This window comes from Sinocyclocheilus grahami, unplaced genomic scaffold, assembly GCF_001515645.1.
Source record: "Sinocyclocheilus grahami isolate Dianchi unplaced genomic scaffold, SAMN03320097.WGS_v1.1 scaffold231.1, whole genome shotgun sequence".
In the NCBI taxonomy this organism is placed as follows: domain Eukaryota; kingdom Metazoa; phylum Chordata; class Actinopteri; order Cypriniformes; family Cyprinidae; genus Sinocyclocheilus; species Sinocyclocheilus grahami.
Window position 1 is genome coordinate 963397 of NW_015505410.1, and position 18666 is coordinate 982062.

The following is an 18666-nucleotide window of genomic DNA, read 5'->3' on the forward strand; positions in this document are numbered from 1 at the left end:
ACAGCTTAATGCTCATTGGTTCAGACAACCGTGATGCTGTGTTCTCTTCTAAAATATTTTATTTTCTATCTGATTTCATGTGATTATGTATTTAAATTATGCATGAGTGTTCCCAAACACTATGACAGTGCGATCTCTGTGTGAGATAATGTGATTGTTGTCATATTTCTATAAAAATCTAAAATACATGTTTGTATTAAAGTAAAAATGGATGATAAATAAAATCCTTTGGTATGGAATTAAATAGCAAGCACTTTGAGTGTCTTGTTCATCATATTTATTTTTATATAAAGGCAACAGAACTGAAATCATATCATGTTAATCAGCAGCACAGCACGTGAGTGTGAATTACGCAATATCTGCCTTTGATCTCGCAGGTATCTTTATTATTATTATTATTATGCCATACATCAGAACAATACAACGAGAAACATTCAAATGTAAAGGAAAATAGAAAAAGATGAACAACATTAATGTAATGAAACTGTGCCAGAGGACAGTAACAAAATAAGTAATCTCGTAGGTATCTGTTCACTTCGAGAGGTCAGAACTGTCCGTCTTGCCTGCTCTTATTTCACCCCTCCCCTCACTGCAGCCGCCTACTCTCGCCTTCATTTCACAGTTAATAGCCAACCAGTGCAATATTATAAGTGCTGCAGCGTAATTTGTCAAATGTTCCGCCCCCTCATTGGAGAAAATCAAAATCACGTTCAAAAAGAAGGCGCGTGACGCTGTAATCCAAGCGATGATAGAAGTAGACGTAGAGGAGTGGGATGACTTTCTTTTAGCCTATTTTTTTACAATGTTTTTGTAATGTTTTATCACGGGCTGTAATAAAAAACAAGTAGTCCTATACTAATACTAAGAGTAAATAGCCTCTATTTTAGTAGGCTATGTGGCTATGTTACAGCTCCTCTTTGAAGCTCTTGTGTTTTTCTCCTTTTCCATCTCTCCAATCCTATTCTGCTCACAGGTGATTTTTGTAAAATAGCTTCTGTTTTTGCTTTTCAGATAAAAGAGTGGTTTCAGTTTAATATGTTGCAGGCTCATTTATTGGTAATAAATAATTGATAGTAAATAATATTGATGATAATAAATCATCAAAAAAATATTGGGCTTGTTTTTGAAGCAGCGGTTGCTTGTCTCGCGAGAGTTGGCAACAGTGGTCGACGCCTCTAACGTTACGTGAAACCTGCGTCAGTGTGCCGCCTTCTAGAAAACATCATACGGCTTCGGTAAGTGCTCTTCCCTGACTACATAAAAATAGTCGTACATTTCAAACGTTATGTCAGTTAAAATTATTTCTAGTTTGTCGTTGCTTTCTGATTAACCAGACAACAGCTAATTATCAGTCTTTGTTGGCGATCAAAGCTGCCGTTACCACGGTGCGTGGAAGCTAAAGCAAGAAGCTAGCGCTAGCACGATTTGACAAAGCTACACATATAAATTTTAAACTCGACAGTCCTTATTTTCAAGAGCTTATTGCATGTTGAAATCATCAACTGTCGATTAGACTCTAACATAGGATTTAGAAAGAGCATGTTTGTCTTTATGCGGCTGTAGTCAGGCGCTGGCCCACTACCAGCATCTCTGTTGTCAATAAACAAAATGCCCATAAAACCCAGATGTCTATTGATTGTCGTGTGCCACACCTTTCATATGTGAGCGGCATTTGCTTCGTTAAACTTCATGCTGTATGCACTTCAAAAGTGTCAACTCGGAACAGTTTACCAAGTAACTTATTGCTTTATTTCAACAGACACCATGATACTAACTAAAGGCACAAATGCCATGTTGTTGTTGTTAGACGTGTGATAAAAACAGTTATTTAACAACTCTTAAGTTAATCTAGTATAAAGTGTCTTGTTTTATTTATTTTAATAATTAAGTTCACCGTTTACTTTTTTTTTTTTTAATGGGATGTTACATTTCTTGTCAGTATCTAATTTCGTCCAACAATGTGCTGTATTTCTAAGAGGCAGTCAGGAATTAAGAGGAAATGGCCAGTCAGTCCATGGAGGTTGTAGCGAAAGCTCTGGAGCAGCAGATGCTGCAGTCGGCACGGATAGTGGAAGAGAAGCTGGATGGCGAACTGGAGAAGTTGGAGCGCATGGATGAAGATGAGCTGGAGCGACTCAAGGAGAGAAGGCTGGAGGCCCTTAAGAAAGCTCAAAAACAGAAGCAGGTAGCTATTATAGATGTTTTAAAGAAATTTTGGTCTAAATTTGGAACTTGTTTTAAATGTAGTATTAAAATGTTTAATCAAAATGAGTTATCCACATTACAGTGCACTGAAACAGATCAGAACCCCCCACTAGTGTGATTAAACTTTGCGGTCTGTTGTATGTCTGTCCTCAGGAGTGGATATCTAAAGGACATGGTGAATACAGAGAGATCCCAAGTGAGAGAGATTTCTTTCCTGAGGTGAAAGACAGCAAAAGTGTGGTCTGCCATTTCTACAGAGATTCTACCTTCAGGTATTTGAGGACATTTTTTTCTTATACTAACCTTGCATTTTGTATTATAAATCAATTGTGTATACAGATTAGTGTTAATTTTGTCAGCCATTTTTAATTTAGTCTTAGTCTTAGTCTTTTAAATTAGTCTTAGTCCTTTGTCTCATACTTTTTAGTTATCACATTTAGTCAACCTTGTCCTGTTTTTGTCTAGTTGAGTTTTAGTCGACTAAAATGTCTGAGCATTTTGTCTAGTTTTAGTCAATGGAATCTTAGTCACATTTTAGTCATGCTGTATAATGGTTAAACTGATATAAAAAAAATATTTTTGCTCAAAATAATAATTGTAATCAGTGTTGTCATTTGAGAAATGTGTTTTTGCATTTCAGGTAGTGTACTTTCGCCAATAAGCACAAAACAATGAATGTGGAATGTGGATACACATGGTTTATTTTCTATTGTACTGATTTATTATAGGCTATTTATTATAGAAATTAATATCAAAGACTTATGTGCTCTCTTTGACTACATAATGAAAACTAGTAAAACAAGCAAAAAAAAATATTACAACCGTGAAATTCCTAATAGTAATTCCAAATTGTAATAATGTTTCTCTATTAAAACAACAGCGGTTGAGCAAGTGCATTTATTCAGCAACCACAATCAAACAAAATAGTCGAGATCTCATGACAACACAGACCGGCTGAATGACGCTTTCATTTAAGCTGAACATCTCACATGGAGATTTCTAAACGTCAGTTTACTTGTTTGCCGGTGTTTTCAGATCATCGTCGGCACTTCCGCAATGAAGAGCGAGCATGTGGACATGGTTGCCAGATTGCAAAAATTTAGCAAAACATCAGACAGAAAGTATCCTTTTAACAGAGAAGCTCTGATTTGGGGATTTGAACTGTTGCTATCTGGCAAACACAGACATGAAAGCTTGCGTAGTAGAGGTGTGTACAGCAGTCCAATTATATTGGTCAATAATACAGTCCAATAATTATTTTGAAAATAAAAACATATTTTGGTAAAGTTTTTATTTTTTAAAATACATTTAGGTCTCGTCTTTTATCGTCAACGATATTGCATGTTGATATACAGTGGGGCAAAAAAGTATTTAGTCAGCCACCAATTGTGCAAGTTCTCCCACTTAAAAAGATGAGAGAGGCCTGTAATTTTCATCATAGGTATACCTCAACTATGAGAGACAAAATGAGAAGAAAAAAATCCAGAAAATCACGTAGGATTTTTAAAGAATTTATTTGCAAATTATAGTGGAAAATAAGTATTTGGTCAATAACAAAATTTCATCTCAATACTTTGTTATATACCCTTTGTTGGCAATGACAGAGGTCAAACGTTTTCTGTAAGTCTTCACAAGGTTTTCACACACTGTTGCTGGTATTTTGGCCCATTCCTCCATCCAGATCTCCTCTAGAGCAGTAATGTTGTGCGCCGCGCACAAATGATGTTGCTGTCGACCGGCTTACGTCACTTCTTAGTACACACTGTCGGTGCGAATGCAACCCTTTAAATGGTACTGGGAAATAGTTTGCGCAAAATCGTCCCAGTACTTTAGTACCGTACATTTAGTTCTGGAACTAAAGCGGTGCGAAAGGGCCTATAGTCAGTTATCTTTTATTGACCTTATTGTCGTCTCGTCATCGTCTTGTTTTAGTCATGGGCAAAAAGCTCATCAACGAACATTGTGTCATAGTTTTCGTAAACTAAATTAACAAACATACAGATATTTTCAATGTTACTTTTTTTTTTTTTTTTTTTTCAAAGATGCAAAATTTTGGACAAGCATCTTGCTGTTTTGGCAAAGAAACATCTGGAAACAAAGTTTATCAAGCTGAATGTTGAGAAGGCTCCATTCCTAACCGAGAAGCTGAGGATTAAAGTCATTCCAACACTGGCTCTGGTGAAGGATGGGAAGACTAAGGATTATATTGTGGGCTTCACTGATCTGGGCAACATAGATGAATTCCCTACTGAAATGCTGGAGTGGAGACTGGGCTGCTCAGATATCATTAATTACAGGTGAGTGAAGGAGATATATATATATTCTATAGTTAAACACACTGAGGTCAGGCCACCATTCAGGGGTGCCAGAGTGGAAGAGCAGGGCATGCTCAATGTTAAGGGGCGTGTTGAGACGAATCGTGATGTCACGATTCTCCCGATTTATGGGCAAGGATAAAAAAAAATATTTGTATTTTAAACTAGGTTAAGTTTTAAGTTCTGAAACTTTCACCATGTTTTTATTCAAGAGGAACCTACAATAAGAACATTATTGTGAAGTATATGCGTAAATATCAAACATTTTGATTCTCTATTTCATGACCCCTTTAATGTTTTAAAATGTAATTTATTCCTGTGATAGCAAAGGTGAATTTTCAGCAGCCGTTATTCCAGTATTCAGTCACTTGATACTTCAGAAATCATTGTAATGTGCTGATTTGGTGCTCAAGATACATTTATAATTAATGAATAGAAATTTCACAAGAACAGCATTTTTTTATAATGTAAATGTCTTTATTGTAACTTCTGATCAATTTAATGTGTCCTTGCTGAATAAAATTATTAATTTCTGTTTTTTATGTATTTAATTTCGAATAAAAACTACTTTTACATTTCTGTCTTTTCTCGTTCTAGTGGGAATCTTTTGGAGCCACCGACTGTTAGACAGAAGACCGGGTCAAAGTTCACCAAGGTGGAGAAAAAGACCATCAGAGGCAAAGGTTATGACTCGGATTCTGAATCCGATGAGGATTAGAGGACTAAAACATCAAGCTCCGTCTTTCTCAGGGCTTCCTACATAACAGTCCTAAGTCTTGTAACACCACTTTTTTTTTTTGCAGTGTCTATTTAATTTCTTCTGTCTCTCACCTTTGTCCTATGTTTGCCCATTTTAAGATGACTGAATACCACCTGATAGGGTGTTAATACTTCATTTCATTTCTCTTTAAGTTTTAATGTACAGAAGTTAAACTTTTCTATGGAGCATAATTCTGGTGAAGGTTCTCTCTCTTTAGCACTGATTTATTATCGAAGGAAGATTGAGTTTTTGTAAGATGAAACAACAGGAAGCATTTAAACAATAGTGCAAAGACAAAATCAATATTTTTGCCTCTGGTGGACTAATGCTCCGATCAGTGAGCATCAAACAAGTGCCAAGAAAGCAAACTTCTGTATTCCACTAAGAATTGCCACCTCTTTCTCCCATTGATGTGAAGGAAGTGCATTTTTTTTCCTTTTATAGCAGTACATGACTTAATAAAAATGATATAATATGCCTGTTTTGCTCATGTCAATGAAAAATGTTTTTCTGTCTCACTGAACTATTGGTGATTTAAATATTACATCACATGAGGTACTGACATTTGAAAAGCACAGTTTTGTAAAAGAGGAAGATCTGGTAACATTCACATTTTACATTCATGCAGTCGGCTGTCACTTTTATCCAGAGCAACTTACATTTAATTCTAAGTATGTTTAAATTTTAGCAGTTCTTGCTTTCTCTGGGAATGCTCTACTGTTTGAGCTACAATAAAGAAGATTGGTATTCAAATCTTTATTAAACAACAAAAACACCACATAAACGGTAGGCCACAAAACTTTTACGACTCAATAGCTTTCAGCTCAAGTGGGTTCAGGAGATGTTTCACCACCAGCTCCCCTCTGCTATTCAGATAAGTGTTAGCCATGTCTTCCTCAGCAGGTAATCCATAGGGGACCTTGAGAGGCTCAATCCCGCAGATGAAGATATTATTTAAATAAACTTATTCTAATGGTCAGTAATCATGTTAAACGGATTTAAAGTGTTGTGAAATGTGCAAGTCCAACTTACCTAACTAGGTGCTTAATGATTTTGAGTAGATTGTTCACTGATGTATGGAAGCATATAGGTAGCGAAATTCAATTTTATATGCAAAATGGCATTGTATTTAAGTCATTCTTGAGAAGTGGGACAAAACGGGGCAAAATTTAAAAAATAAAACCTTGTACTCAGATAAATGAAACTACATTTATGTATCTTATATGTACTAAGCTACTGAGCTATGCTTTGATACAACCTCCCAACTTTTCTCTTTTTTAACAAAATGTGTTTTTTTTACCTTGGACGGTGTAATATAATTTCAGTTTTATCTTTAACAGCATGCAAGATTTTTTTAACATTTCAAAACACATTCTGGTGTTAGCAGACAGATTACACTTTCACATGTGACCAACAATTCCACAACAAATATAAAATATCATAATGAAACATTATCAAAATATTCAACTGACGGAGGTGACGAAAACCTGAATTTGTAATAATTTTAACTATCAAATACATGGAATCATTCAATTACTGTATTAAAACAAACACAACAAACAGTGAGTATGTTATTGTTTATAAAGCTTTTATTTAAGAGTCACATTTAAGTATTTTGATATATCAGCGTAAGACGCTCAAAGCTCAAGACGTTCGGATAGACGTTCGGTCGTTTGATTTTAGCATGAAGTACGCTTCATATATTTCTCTGTTCACGCGCCACTTCATCTGCAGTGAATTCCACGATCTTATCAGGTCTCGAGCTGCCATGCTTCAAACGATTCCAAACGTAACACGCTTCCACCAATCCCAGCCTTGTATGGCGGGCCAGACGGTCCAAAATTAAGACTAATGACTTGTTGCGGGAAGTCACTATACTATTGCCAGGAGCTACTGAGTTTGCCACGACTCACCTTCCTCACACGGCGGGCGACTCACTCTCCTCACACGGCAGGCGACTCACTCTCCTCAGCAGGCGACTCACTCTCCTCAAATACTGATGGGGTGTACTTGTGGACACGGGGTTCATATGCCTGATGATAAAGAACATGATGTATTGTATTTTTATATTTAATAATTTCTTGATATAATTGTAATTTTAAAAATGGATGACCTTCATAAGCCCCAAACTCTTTACAACCTTCTTTTCCCAATAGGGTTGTTTCATCGTGCTTTTAACTCGTGTTACTATATGCAGTTTATGTGGATATATGCTTGTCATGTTCTTTCGCTCGTTCCTCAAATACCTGAAGGACGAAAATGTGCTGCGAGTCATTACGTTCAATAAACTTAATCGAATAAAACGACGCGAGCACATTTGAACCGTCACAAACCCGTGGAGGAACGCGACTCTTAGTGAATTTAGTGCGACATGATGCGGCTCGTGTCAGATTCTGCGATGAGTTTAAAAAGGTTTTATTAAAACACTTTTTGATGACAGTCATCAAATCAATTATCACGATTTATCCATCGAGGTTAGTGATGAAATGTGAGAGTTTCACCTTTGTGACACTGGAGGCAGATGTTAGAAGAGCTGAATACACACTGACTGGCGTTGACTTCAGCGCTACTTAGGAAGGCTATTAGCTAGCAAGCTAGCTAGAATTAATCATGCCCAGTACAGCACTCAATAAGTGGACTATATAGTGGCCACAACTGCATAAAGGTATTTAAGGTTATTCACTCAAATACCCATGTTATTGCGATATGTTAACGGATAAACGTACCATAACAACTAACTACACTACATCGCATACATGTCAAATATGATGACTGGAAACGGAAACGGAAACGACTCTTTGTTAAGAGCCATTTCAAAATAAAAGTTCCTCGATTCGGAACATTAGAACGATTCATTTCAAATAACCGGTTAACAAGTATTACACGATTCGGCTAGATCGATATAATTTACATTTATATTAAACACCTTGCCTAAATGGACAAAATCGGACGTTCTAAATGTTCGAAAGAGACCATTCTCAGTTCAGCTCAGCTCAGTAAGTTGTTTACTCGGAACGAATCAGTCAGACTGTTTAACAGATTCACAAAAAAGATCCAATTCGAAAGAACGATTCATTTATAAATTGAACATCGCTACTGTCTTCCGCTGTGGCGCCATTCTCATCTTTGACGAAACGCAGAAGTTCGTAGCCTTTCAAGTTCATTGCGATCGTAGTTGAATTGGTGACCTCGCTTCGTTTAGAGACATGGGAAAGCGTGTGGCTGTAGTGCTGGCAGGCTGCGGTGTATTTGATGGAAGTGAAATACACGAGGCGTCTGCGGTTCTGGTTCATTTGAGCCGTCAGCAAGCTACTGTAAGTTATGGGAACCTCCGATTATCAGCTCTAATGTTCTCCACTGTGTAGAATACAATAGTGGAGATTAAAACCAGCACATAATATCATACCAATGCAACGAATATTTGACTAATCTAGAGCACAAGACTAATCAAGTTGATTCTATTTATATCAGATCTCACTTATTTAAACATGGACATCGCACAACCATATGAATGGATTGTGACAGACAAGCTGTCTTTTCCCCTCACATTTGGTTACACTGCACTCTCTTCACTCTTGACAAAGAAGCAGTGCATCTAAACGATTAAATATTGTACATTAGAGCGTAACTTTTGTTTAGCTGGTTTAAAATAATTTTCAGCCTACCTTGTAAAATAGCATTGTTCCTTTACGTTGTACAGGACTTTGGTAACAGAACTAACCTTCCCACAGGTCAAGATATTTGCACCCAACACTGACCAGATGCATGTTGTAGATCACTTGAAAGGCTCTCCAACAGAGGAAAAGAGAAATGTGCTTGTGGAGAGTGCCAGGCTCGCCCGAGGTGATATCCAAGACCTCTCTGAGCTCAACATAAAGGATCTGGATGCCATCATCTTCCCTGGTTAGCACACTACTTCTGGAAGAATGTCCATACACTAATCAGCTCAGCATTTCGTTTAGTATTATTTTAACATTATTTTGCAGGTGGCTTTGGAGCAGCGAAGAACCTGTGTAGCTGGGCTGTCCAGGGTAAAGACTGTGCGGTCAATGAGCAGGTTAAAACAGTGCTGGAGGCCTTCCATGCTGAGAAGAAGCCCATTGGCTTGTGCTGCATCTCACCTGTGCTGGCAGCTAAGGTTTTCCCTGGCTGTGAAGTGACTGTTGGCCATGACAAGGATGATAGGTAAATTGTGACTTATAATAGTTTTAGGAAATATTACGTTTGTGTACAGGACAAACTCTGCAAACATACAGAAACTTATGTTTAATGCAGCTAGTATTCAGTTATGTCTTCAATTTGCATATACACTACTGTTCTAAAGTTTGGGCTCAGAAAGATTTTTTTAAAGAAATTAATACTTTTATTCAGCAAGGATGCATTACTTTGATTAAAAGTGATAGTAAATACTAATATAATGACGGTAAAGATGTTAATGTACTATAAATATTTTGAGTTAGTTTTCTTTTTTTTAGTTTTCATTTTAATTGTAAAGTTTTAGTAATTTTGTTGTTAATCATATTATTTGTTTTTTGAATATGTCTATATAGTTTTTTTCATTTTCATTTCAGTTTGTTATTTTAGTAAATCAAGTTAAATTAAATGAAAATGGGAACTTTTAACTGAAATAAAATAACTGAATTAAAATAAAATGTAAAATAAGTTAACATTTATTTTATTTCAAGTTATGAAAATGCTTTTTTTATGGTTTTAGCTTTAGTTAACCCTGTTTAGAACTGTCTGTTCATCGAATAATCCTTAAATAATGTTCTTGGTGTTCACAAAAACATGCAGCAGCGCGGATGTTTTCAAAATGCATAATAATAATAAAATTATTATTATATTTAAATTATTATTAAAGGCTATAGATATTTGATCAAATAAATGCATCCTTGGTGAGCATAAGAGACGTCTTTCAGAAACATTAAGAAAATCCTATCAATTTGAATGCTAGTGTATCAGTCATTATCATTGGAATGATTTGTCCTTGTTCACAGCAGGAATATGATGGATCTGCAAATGAACCGATTTTAACCCACAGAAAAGGCAGAGCTCTGTTTATACAATTCCATGTGTTTTATACACAATTATCTTTGTTTCCGTAGTGTTAATGAAAGTTTTGTTATTGATACAGAAAGACAGTACTGAGGCATACTGTCTGAATCTTTGGCTTTCAGGTATCCAGATGTTCCAGACACGGCGGAAGCCATTTCTCAGCTTGGCTGCAAGCATATCTGCAAGCATGTGAATGAGGCTCATGTCGATGGGAAAAATAAGATTGTCACCACCTGCGCTTTCATGTGCAAAGCTCCACTGCATGAAATATTTGATGGAATTGGAGTGATGGTACAGGAGGTGCTGAAACTTGCCTGAATTCCTGCAAAATGTCTGGATTGGCCCTGTCTTTCTAATGTTTCTATATAACAATTCCAGCGTCTGAATAAACAAGTAGCATAATTGTCATTGTCTCATTAAGACTGTTTAGATTTAGTCACAGATGAATGATAATGAGTCCAAGCCTTATTTAAATATTTATTGATTCGAAAAGTCAATTATGCTGACATATGAACATCTAACTAGTAATGCTTTTTTTTTTTTTTTTTTTAAGTCTTAAGGTCAGTCAGGAGCACAGATGTTAATTTGTTCGTTTTCTAAATATGCACTATAAAGGTCATATATAAACTACCGTTTAAAAGTTTTTTTTATTCGAAAGTACTTCTATTCAGCAAGGATGCATTACATTGCTCAAATGTGTTGAAATTTGTTTTTTTTTGTTGTTTTTTTTTTAATGGCTGCTGAAAATTATTTTCTAAAACTCATCACAAGAATAAATTATATTTTAAAATAGAAACCAGTTATTTTAAATTGTAATACTATTTCACAATATTAGTTTTACTGTATTTTTGATCACATAAATGCAGTGTTGGTGAGCATAAGTGACTTTTTTCAAAAACATCAAACTTTTCAATGGTAACGTAAATTACTTTATTAGATAAACAACAAATATACAACAAAGGTAATTTCAACATGGAATAGAAAATACAGAAACAGAACAGAAAACAGTGATGTAAAAACAAAAGAGGTAAATGACGTGAATCCTTTCATTCAGAAATGTGAAAATGAACAAAACTGTATTCTCTCTTCATTTTCAGTTTGACAAGTGAAAGGAACTTGCTCGCCACTTTCTGGGGAAAAAAAACTACATCTGATGAAAGAGCTCTATTACTTAATTCTGTATTTGAAAAACTAAAAAATCTGACATTACAGAAATACTGTAGGTTAGCCAGAATATATTCGAAATGCATATCAAATATATAGACAAGGTCCATAATAAATACTTGCCAATCACCAAATGAAAGTTGGTTTTGGTGAGTAAATAACTTGTAACAATTTGGTTGGAATACAAAATGCAAGATTTAAGTCACAATACCACAGTGGTTCTCATGCTTTTACCTCATCAGCATTTACACGTATCATATTCACCATCAAAAGTTTGCTAGGAACTACTTCAAAACTCTATGTGGCACATATCCACCAAAACGAGAATATAAGGAACAAAGTCATGACATGGTTCAACAACATACTTTCTATTAGCCTAAATGATGCCACAATACACAATCATTCAGGCCAAAGCTGAGGAGCGACACTCATCTCTATGCATCATGTGCTTATTAAAGTGCATGTATGACCAAAGCATTGAACAGTCTTGGTTTGTGTCCAGATGGTCTACAGTATAAATAATACCCTCCACGACCTCAGCGCTCAGCACAGTCGAAGCATTAGCCCTGAACTTCCTCACCAGATCCTCATGACTAAGAGGTTTCCTCCAGTGACCGTAAAAAGTGTTGCAGCGTGCAGTAAACATTTCCCCCTGTGTTGTCTCCACTGCAATTTCGCAATACATCTTTTCAAAGCTCGAATGATTGTCTTGTGGATTTTCCAGCTGTACTTTCAGAAGCATCTCCTTTAGGGCACTCCTGTTCATATGGCTTTTGCTGAAGGTCTCGATAGTGACCTCTCCATCCAGCAGTGCGGTACAGCAGTTGAACTGGAAAGAGTGTCTGGCCTGGTGCTCGCTAACTGGAAGAGGGCAGTCTACATATCTGGATGTGGGCACTCTGAGAGTGATCTTCTTGATTTGACTGAGATCTGCATTTGGGCATTTGTCCAGAAATTTCGCCCTTGCTTCTATTGCTGCATCTGCCACCCAGTGCATCCCGAGATGGGCGGGAAAGCGCTTCTGTGCAATGTTCTGGTCTTCTAACACCCACCTATAATGAGAAGTAGGGGTGACCTCAGCCAGTGGGTGAGGGACATAATCTGGATAGAAGGCCCCGAAGCCTGATTCCAGATCCAGAATCTGTGTGTTACCCTCAAGGCTGAGGAGAGCGAGTCGGGTGGCCTCCAGACCCCCTCGGGCAGCATTGCCCATGTGGAGAGGTTTGGTTTGAGTCGCAGCATTTGCCATGGGCGCTCCAGCAGATGAGCAGGCTATCGCTAGAGCTGCTATGCTCTGGGCCGCTGGGAGACCCAAAAGTTTAGCCGTAGCTGCCGCACTGCCCATAACCCCAACAACTGCAGGCGGGTGAAATCTGAGAGGGACACATGAATCAGAATAAATATCTAATAAATAAAAAATATTTATTAATCAGCAAAGGTGAGTACAGTCATATGGTTTTGCATTAAAATCAAATTCCATTAGAACAGTTAAAACAGTTAGAAATGTACATTGCTGTTCAAATATTTGGAGTTGGTAAGATTTTTTTGGAAAGAAAGTAATACTTTTATTTAGCAAGGATGCATTAGATTGATCAAAAGTGATATTAAAGACTTACATTATTACAAAAGATTTCTATTTGAAATATTATGAAATATTCGATCTAAAAATCTATTCATGAACGAAAGAATACAAAAAAAAGTGTCACATTTTTAACATTGAAATAAAAAAAAAATGTTTCTTGAGCAGCAAGACTGGAGTAATGATGCTGAAAATTCAGTTTTGCGTCACAGGAATAAATTAACGCAGTGCTTCTAATTGCTTTGATATTTCAAAAATACACCCTGAAGTTTCAGTTTCATCCCCAATTACTAAAATTGAAAATGCCTATTATGTAAATTTGAAAGTCAAAATCGCATGATTAGCTTTAAAAAAAATTTTTTTTAACTATTTTTATTAAATATTTCATTTAAATGCATAACTGTACACTTTAGAAAACACTGTTACCTTTTGGGAATGTTGTGTGCCTCTTTAGAAAACCTCAGGAGTCTCCCCTGAACCTCTATGCCTACATTGAAAGCCAGCAACAGCTCCAGGCCAGAGGGTTTAACAGGCAGAGTTTCAGCCAGTGCCAGAACAGCTGGCAACACAGCACCAGAGGGGTGAGTGGCTGGATGCCAGGTGTCATCAAAGTCCATAGAGTGTACCTAATTTATCACAGGAACACATTCCATTATCAGTCTGAGAAAACACACATGTGCTTTAGCATGACCTGCTTGATTATGACGAGTAAATGATTGTTTTATCACAAGTATATGTATTTATCAGAGTATTTATTTAAAATGACCTACCGCAACCCCATTAACAAAGGCAGCATACTGAGGTGGAAGAGATAATCCTGGTCTTCCCCAGACCTTGCTGTTTTCCAATGCTTGCTGCCTCTAAATTATAAATTACCAAAAAGAAATGTGCATTAAGCATAAAATACATCAAAGAAGGACCAATTAACAATATTCCTCTATGCAAACACCATCCTTACTTGGCTGCACTGAAGTACTGTGTTAAAGACTGGGGTGCTGGTTCCAAGCAATCCCACTCCCAGCGTGTCCAGTATCATTCTCTTGCTCCTCCTGATCACTTCATCGGTCAGATGAGATGTGCTCAGACAGGAGACTGCTGCCCCAAAACTCTCAGTAACTCCCTGAGAATATAATAATAATAATATTGCATAGTACACAAACAGCACAAATACACATTGGATGCATTTGAATTTTAAATGTAGCAAAAGAAGAAATATATGTGTAAAACATAGCTGGATGAATGATCTAACATTGCTTTATCATGCAAAGAAATAAGTCAGTACCTTTCTGATCATTGTGTGAGGTCTGAATCCTGCTGTGACTTCAGTGTGGCAACATTCGCCTTATATACTAATGTTCCTGTTACTAAAACTGGCTCACCAACCACTACTTTCCCAAGGTTACTTAACCACAATAGCGTGGAGTGCATTGTTTCACAATTTGCAACTACCTAATGGCATTAAATCACAATTTAAACTTCGCACAAGAATATGACAATTTTTTTATCATACTGTATGTTTTGATTTTACAATATATTTCCACAAAATAAAATTAGCAATAAAAAAAATTAAGCATAAAACGTAAGACCAACAAATTATGAATAATAATAATTATTATTATTATTATTATTATAGAACTTGGCTTACACATTAACACATTAACATTGATCAGATCATTGTCTACCCAGAAAAATATTCTCTTTTTACAGAAAATGAAAATCACTTCATGGAATCAGAGTGCTTTCATTGAATGGAATTGAAAACAGGACCATCAAATCACATGATATTAGGATATGACATTATATTTCATGAACTTGTATACACAGTGTGCATCTCCAGCATTTGTGAAATCTGGAATTTCTTTTGCAATTGTTCTGTCAGTCTCTGGTTCCTCATAGTGTCACATGACATGAGTGTGACCCGTGTGAAGTGAAAGAAATATAGGCTATTGTATTGTTTAATGTATTTTTGTAGACAGTATTAAATTACTGAACTTTCCAGTGGTTAATGCCATCAATATTTACATGACAGTTTTCAAGATTCTAAGTTTTGGATTTATTATTTTAGTGTCTTCCAAGTGTTTTATTGAACAGTTTAAAGTCAGTTTTCCTGATGCTTTAACGTCATTCTTGTTCAATAAATGACTTAATTTCCCATTAATATTTTTTTATTATGCATGAATCATTATGCAGCTCATCATTTTACATGCTGTATGACCTGAATTGGGTGACAAGTAAAGGTGTTAAATGTGCAACTGGTGCTCCGGGATTGAAAAAACACTGTATAGAAACATATGTTTTATATTCTTTAGAGTTATGGAATAATTCATTTACTTGGGGTTTACAATATTATATAACACTATGTTATAAAGTGGTGAAGTCTTCAGTTCCTGTCTTACTAGTGGACAGAACCATGGTGCGACCTTTAATTTCACCCTTAGCCCCTTCTGGTGTACAGATGCAAGCACAGCCTTTAGCTCCAGCCAGGGCCCGTTTTGTCTGACAGTTAACCTCTGCCTCACTGAACCCTGGAGCTTCTGCCTCCACCTTCAGTCTAGAGGTTTGCTTGTATTAAGCCTACAGTATATATTTATTGCTGGTGGGATGTTGCATTCATGGATTGTAAGAGACTGTTTCTTTTTCCATAATTTGCTAGTGGTCTCTTTATTCAATCATGTGTTATTGCTGTATAAAAACAGTATATTTTAATTAAAAAGCTATTTAACTGTCCCTCAAGCATGTCTGGATGAGGTTTTCTAGTTAAAATTACTTGTATTACATTGCTGTATGTGCAATTATATAAATTTAGAGTTTGATTTCACTTTAATTGTACTTTTTAAAATTAAAACACAATGCATTGCAAAGTACACTTCTATGTTCTCTTTGTAACTTTATTTCAAATCAGGATTTTGCTGATAGCTTAACATAAATGAACTGTCATACATTACATTTTGACATTGAAACAATGAGTTTTTTTTTACAGGGTTAGATTTAATAGTTTTGATAAACCAGTGGAAACATAATGGCTGACTCCACATATATAGGCCTTCGGCAGGGTATTGCCATATTTAATTTTTGATGAAAATGAAATGCAGGCTGTGAGGGATGGAAGTACATGCGTTCAATGGATTGTAGGCCTACTATTGCTTAACAACATACTAATTGTTCAGCTGATGAAAATATCTTCCCTAGAGAACAAAAATTACTAGACAAAAACTAACCTGACTAAATTCCGATGTAATACCTCTAGATGTCCCTATTCTCCTTTGTCATGGAGCGCATGGGAGAAAATGTCAATACTGTAATTTATTAGATCATGTTTATCCTCTGTGTGTGGGGAGAAGATTCGTTAAGCCAAATGTCTTTGCATTTTTCCATTTATTATCTGCATTTAAGTTTAATGTATATCCTTAAAACATGAGTTTTCAAGAAACATCAAAAAAGACTCAGTGGAGCATCTAGCAGGCACTGATCATTGACAGCAGGAGGCACGACACCAGTTGGTCCCATTTTGCCAATGAAGCGTTAACACCAGCCGTCTTCTCTCCCCTCCCACAGCCTATTTAAACATACATTTGCCCTTATCTTGAGTCTTTAGGAACCCCGTTGCACACAGAATAACTAGCATCTGCTGTTAAAGAGACGTGATGGCTTTGGCAGATCCCGAGTGCGGAATATCAAACGGCGCGGATTCCGCCTCCCCGTTTTCTGATATTGTTGAACTAAACGTGGGAGGACAAGTGTATGTGACACGGCACACGACTTTAATAGCCGTACCGGATTCTCTCCTGTCGAACATGTTTAGTAAGAAAACACCGACCGAGCTGGCACGGGATAGCAAAGGTCGCTTCTTTCTGGACAGGGACGGCTTTCTTTTCCGCTACATTTTAGACTACCTACGGGATCTAAATCTGGTTTTGCCTGACTATTTTCCAGAGAAGAGCAGATTACAGCGGGAGGCTCAGTTTTTTAAGCTGCGGGAGCTGTCCAAGCTCTTGAGTCCCAAAACGAGTAAAGACAACTCCATCACCGATGAGATCTGCCAGAGTGACTCGGAGGAGCCGAGCGCCACTCCGCTGGTGGGACCCGACGCCTCGCGCACGCTCTCCGTCGCCAGCACCGCTCATTCACCTTTCTTGGAGTCCAAAAAGTCGGGCTACATCACAGTCGGTTACCGGGGCTCATATACAATCGGTAGAGACATACAGACAGACGCCAAATTCAGGCGGGTCGCGAGAATCACGGTGTGCGGGAAGACTTCTCTGGCTAAGGAGGTGTTCGGAGACACTTTGAACGAGAGCAGAGACCCGGACCGGCCTCCGGAGAGGTACACATCGCGCTATTATCTGAAATATAATTTTCTCGAGCAGGCGTTTGACAAACTGTCAGAGTTTGGCTTCCATATGGTCGCGTGCAGCTCCAGTCGCGTGCGCTTACTCCAGCAGTGACCCAAACGAGGACAAAATCTGGACAAGCTATACAGAGTATGTTTTCTGTCGAGAATGAGCCAAAATGTGTTGCATTTGATTGTGTATATAGGCATTCCACTATAAATAAAGTAAAGTAAACTTAGAGTAAGGTTTCAGCCGTCTTGGAGAGGTGTAGCCTATTGGAGTGTTTCACAAATTTCTAGTTCTTCATTATAGAACTGTCTCAGAGACTTTAACAGCCTTTAACAATGTTGCTAGAATTAACGAACGCAGAATAGCTAGCTATCATTTCACTTCCCTTTATAGCTTTTTCAGATTTGAGGGTCTATTTGTAAAAAGTCCCAGATGTGTTTTGTACTTGCTGTTCTTGTTGCATGTGTTTAAAATGAACACATGAAATATTTTTCTTCCCGGGACAATGATTTAACGGACGATTCCACTTTCAGGAAAAGTCGATTGCTGACACATTAGGCAACATTCTGGAAAGACCCTGACATTCAGCTTCCTTTGTGTTCATGAGACTGTAGATCTCAATGACACTATTCCTTGATAAGTTCAGTTGTATCTTTTCACTGTGAATAACCAACTAAAACTGAAAACCTAAGTTTAATTGCTGCCTTAATTTCTTTAGTAAAATTAAAGTGGTGACAAAGTTACCTGCGATTCGTTGCACTTTTTGACCACTTTGAATTTCATTACAGATTAAGAAAATCGAGTGGAAGCTCTTAAAACTCAAAATCAAAAGAAGTAACAACTTTGTAATATAGATATTACAAAGATATTATTATTTTTTCAAGTAAGTATTACCTTGTTACAGCATACAGCTGTATTGTACTGAATTTTGCACATATTTTGTTTGGGCAAGAGTGGGAATTGTTTTTTTGTTTTGTCTTAGGTTTACTGTTTCTATGTCTGAATTACAACAAAGTTCTCCTCTTTATTCCAGGATTGTAAGCATCTGTTGTCTATTCAAAAGTTGATCATACAATAAATTATAATCTGTTATAATCTTTCAGCTTCAGTCTTAATTTTATTTGTTTCCGGTGTGTCTTGTGCAGCTCTAAAGGCTGGAGGGCTAAACAAGAACATGTGTAACTAGCTGTTGAACAACCCATATTTACTCTTCTGTTTGGTACAAATGCATCCCATGCTTTAAGCTTT

General features: G+C 36.8%; 4 protein-coding genes and 1 pseudogene across 4 annotated transcripts; 3 read left to right on the forward strand and 2 right to left on the reverse strand.

The window, feature by feature from the left end:
* Positions 1-1132: 1132 nt before the first annotated feature.
* On the forward strand, positions 1133-5757 carry LOC107597391 (thioredoxin domain-containing protein 9-like). Its single transcript, XM_016288423.1, has 5 exons — positions 1133-1235; positions 1977-2185; positions 2359-2477; positions 4248-4502; positions 5118-5757. The coding sequence occupies exons 2-5, from the start codon at positions 2000-2002 to the stop codon at positions 5236-5238; spliced, it is 681 nt and encodes a 226-aa protein (XP_016143909.1). The 5' UTR covers positions 1133-1235; positions 1977-1999; the 3' UTR covers positions 5239-5757.
* Positions 5758-5817: 60 nt separating this feature from the next.
* On the reverse strand, positions 5818-7583 carry LOC107597392 (39S ribosomal protein L30, mitochondrial-like). The gene is made up of 4 exons (XM_016288424.1): positions 7394-7583; positions 7282-7313; positions 6313-6354; positions 5818-6215 (listed from the first exon to the last, which is right to left on the reverse strand). Exons 1-4 carry the CDS (start codon positions 7553-7555, stop codon positions 6083-6085), a joined length of 369 nt encoding a protein of 122 aa, XP_016143910.1. The 5' UTR covers positions 7556-7583; the 3' UTR covers positions 5818-6082.
* Positions 7584-8352: 769 nt separating this feature from the next.
* Positions 8353-10737, forward strand: LOC107597427 (ES1 protein homolog, mitochondrial-like). The gene is made up of 4 exons (XM_016288475.1): positions 8353-8594; positions 9012-9183; positions 9267-9465; positions 10458-10737. The coding sequence occupies exons 1-4, from the start codon at positions 8487-8489 to the stop codon at positions 10651-10653; spliced, it is 675 nt and encodes a 224-aa protein (XP_016143961.1). The 5' UTR covers positions 8353-8486; the 3' UTR covers positions 10654-10737.
* Positions 10738-11848: 1111 nt separating this feature from the next.
* On the reverse strand, positions 11849-14382 carry LOC107597428 (cis-aconitate decarboxylase-like). The gene is made up of 5 exons (XM_016288476.1): positions 14361-14382; positions 14037-14198; positions 13849-13938; positions 13505-13704; positions 11849-12872 (listed from the first exon to the last, which is right to left on the reverse strand). Exons 1-5 carry the CDS (start codon positions 14370-14372, stop codon positions 11903-11905), a joined length of 1434 nt encoding a protein of 477 aa, XP_016143962.1. The 5' UTR covers positions 14373-14382; the 3' UTR covers positions 11849-11902.
* A 2217-nt stretch (positions 14383-16599) lies between these two features.
* LOC107597429 (BTB/POZ domain-containing protein KCTD12-like) lies at positions 16600-17583 on the forward strand (annotated as a pseudogene).
* Positions 17584-18666: the final 1083 nt, after the last annotated feature.

Coding starts and splice junctions, on each gene's coding strand:
- LOC107597427 (XM_016288475.1), top strand. CDS start 8,487: ATGGGAAAGCGTGTGGCTGTAGTGCTGGCAGGCTGCGGTGTATTTGAT. Junction 9,184..9,266: donor GGATGCCATCATCTTCCCTG/GTTAGCACACTA, acceptor ATTATTTTGCAG/GTGGCTTTGGAGCAGCGAAG. Junction 9,466..10,457: donor GGCCATGACAAGGATGATAG/GTAAATTGTGAC, acceptor TTTGGCTTTCAG/GTATCCAGATGTTCCAGACA.
- LOC107597428 (XM_016288476.1), bottom strand. Junction 13,705..13,848: donor CCTTTGTTAATGGGGTTGCG/GTAGGTCATTTT, acceptor GTGATAAATTAG/GTACACTCTATGGACTTTGA. Junction 12,873..13,504: donor GCACACAACATTCCCAAAAG/GTAACAGTGTTT, acceptor TGTCCCTCTCAG/ATTTCACCCGCCTGCAGTTG.
- LOC107597391 (XM_016288423.1), top strand. CDS start 2,000: ATGGCCAGTCAGTCCATGGAGGTTGTAGCGAAAGCTCTGGAGCAGCAG. Junction 2,186..2,358: donor AAGCTCAAAAACAGAAGCAG/GTAGCTATTATA, acceptor GTCTGTCCTCAG/GAGTGGATATCTAAAGGACA. Junction 4,503..5,117: donor TCAGATATCATTAATTACAG/GTGAGTGAAGGA, acceptor TTCTCGTTCTAG/TGGGAATCTTTTGGAGCCAC.
- LOC107597392 (XM_016288424.1), bottom strand. CDS start 7,555: ATGACTCGCAGCACATTTTCGTCCTTCAGGTATTTGAGGAACGAGCGA. Junction 7,314..7,393: donor AGAGTTTGGGGCTTATGAAG/GTCATCCATTTT, acceptor CTTTATCATCAG/GCATATGAACCCCGTGTCCA. Junction 6,216..6,312: donor ATCATTAAGCACCTAGTTAG/GTAAGTTGGACT, acceptor CTTCATCTGCGG/GATTGAGCCTCTCAAGGTCC.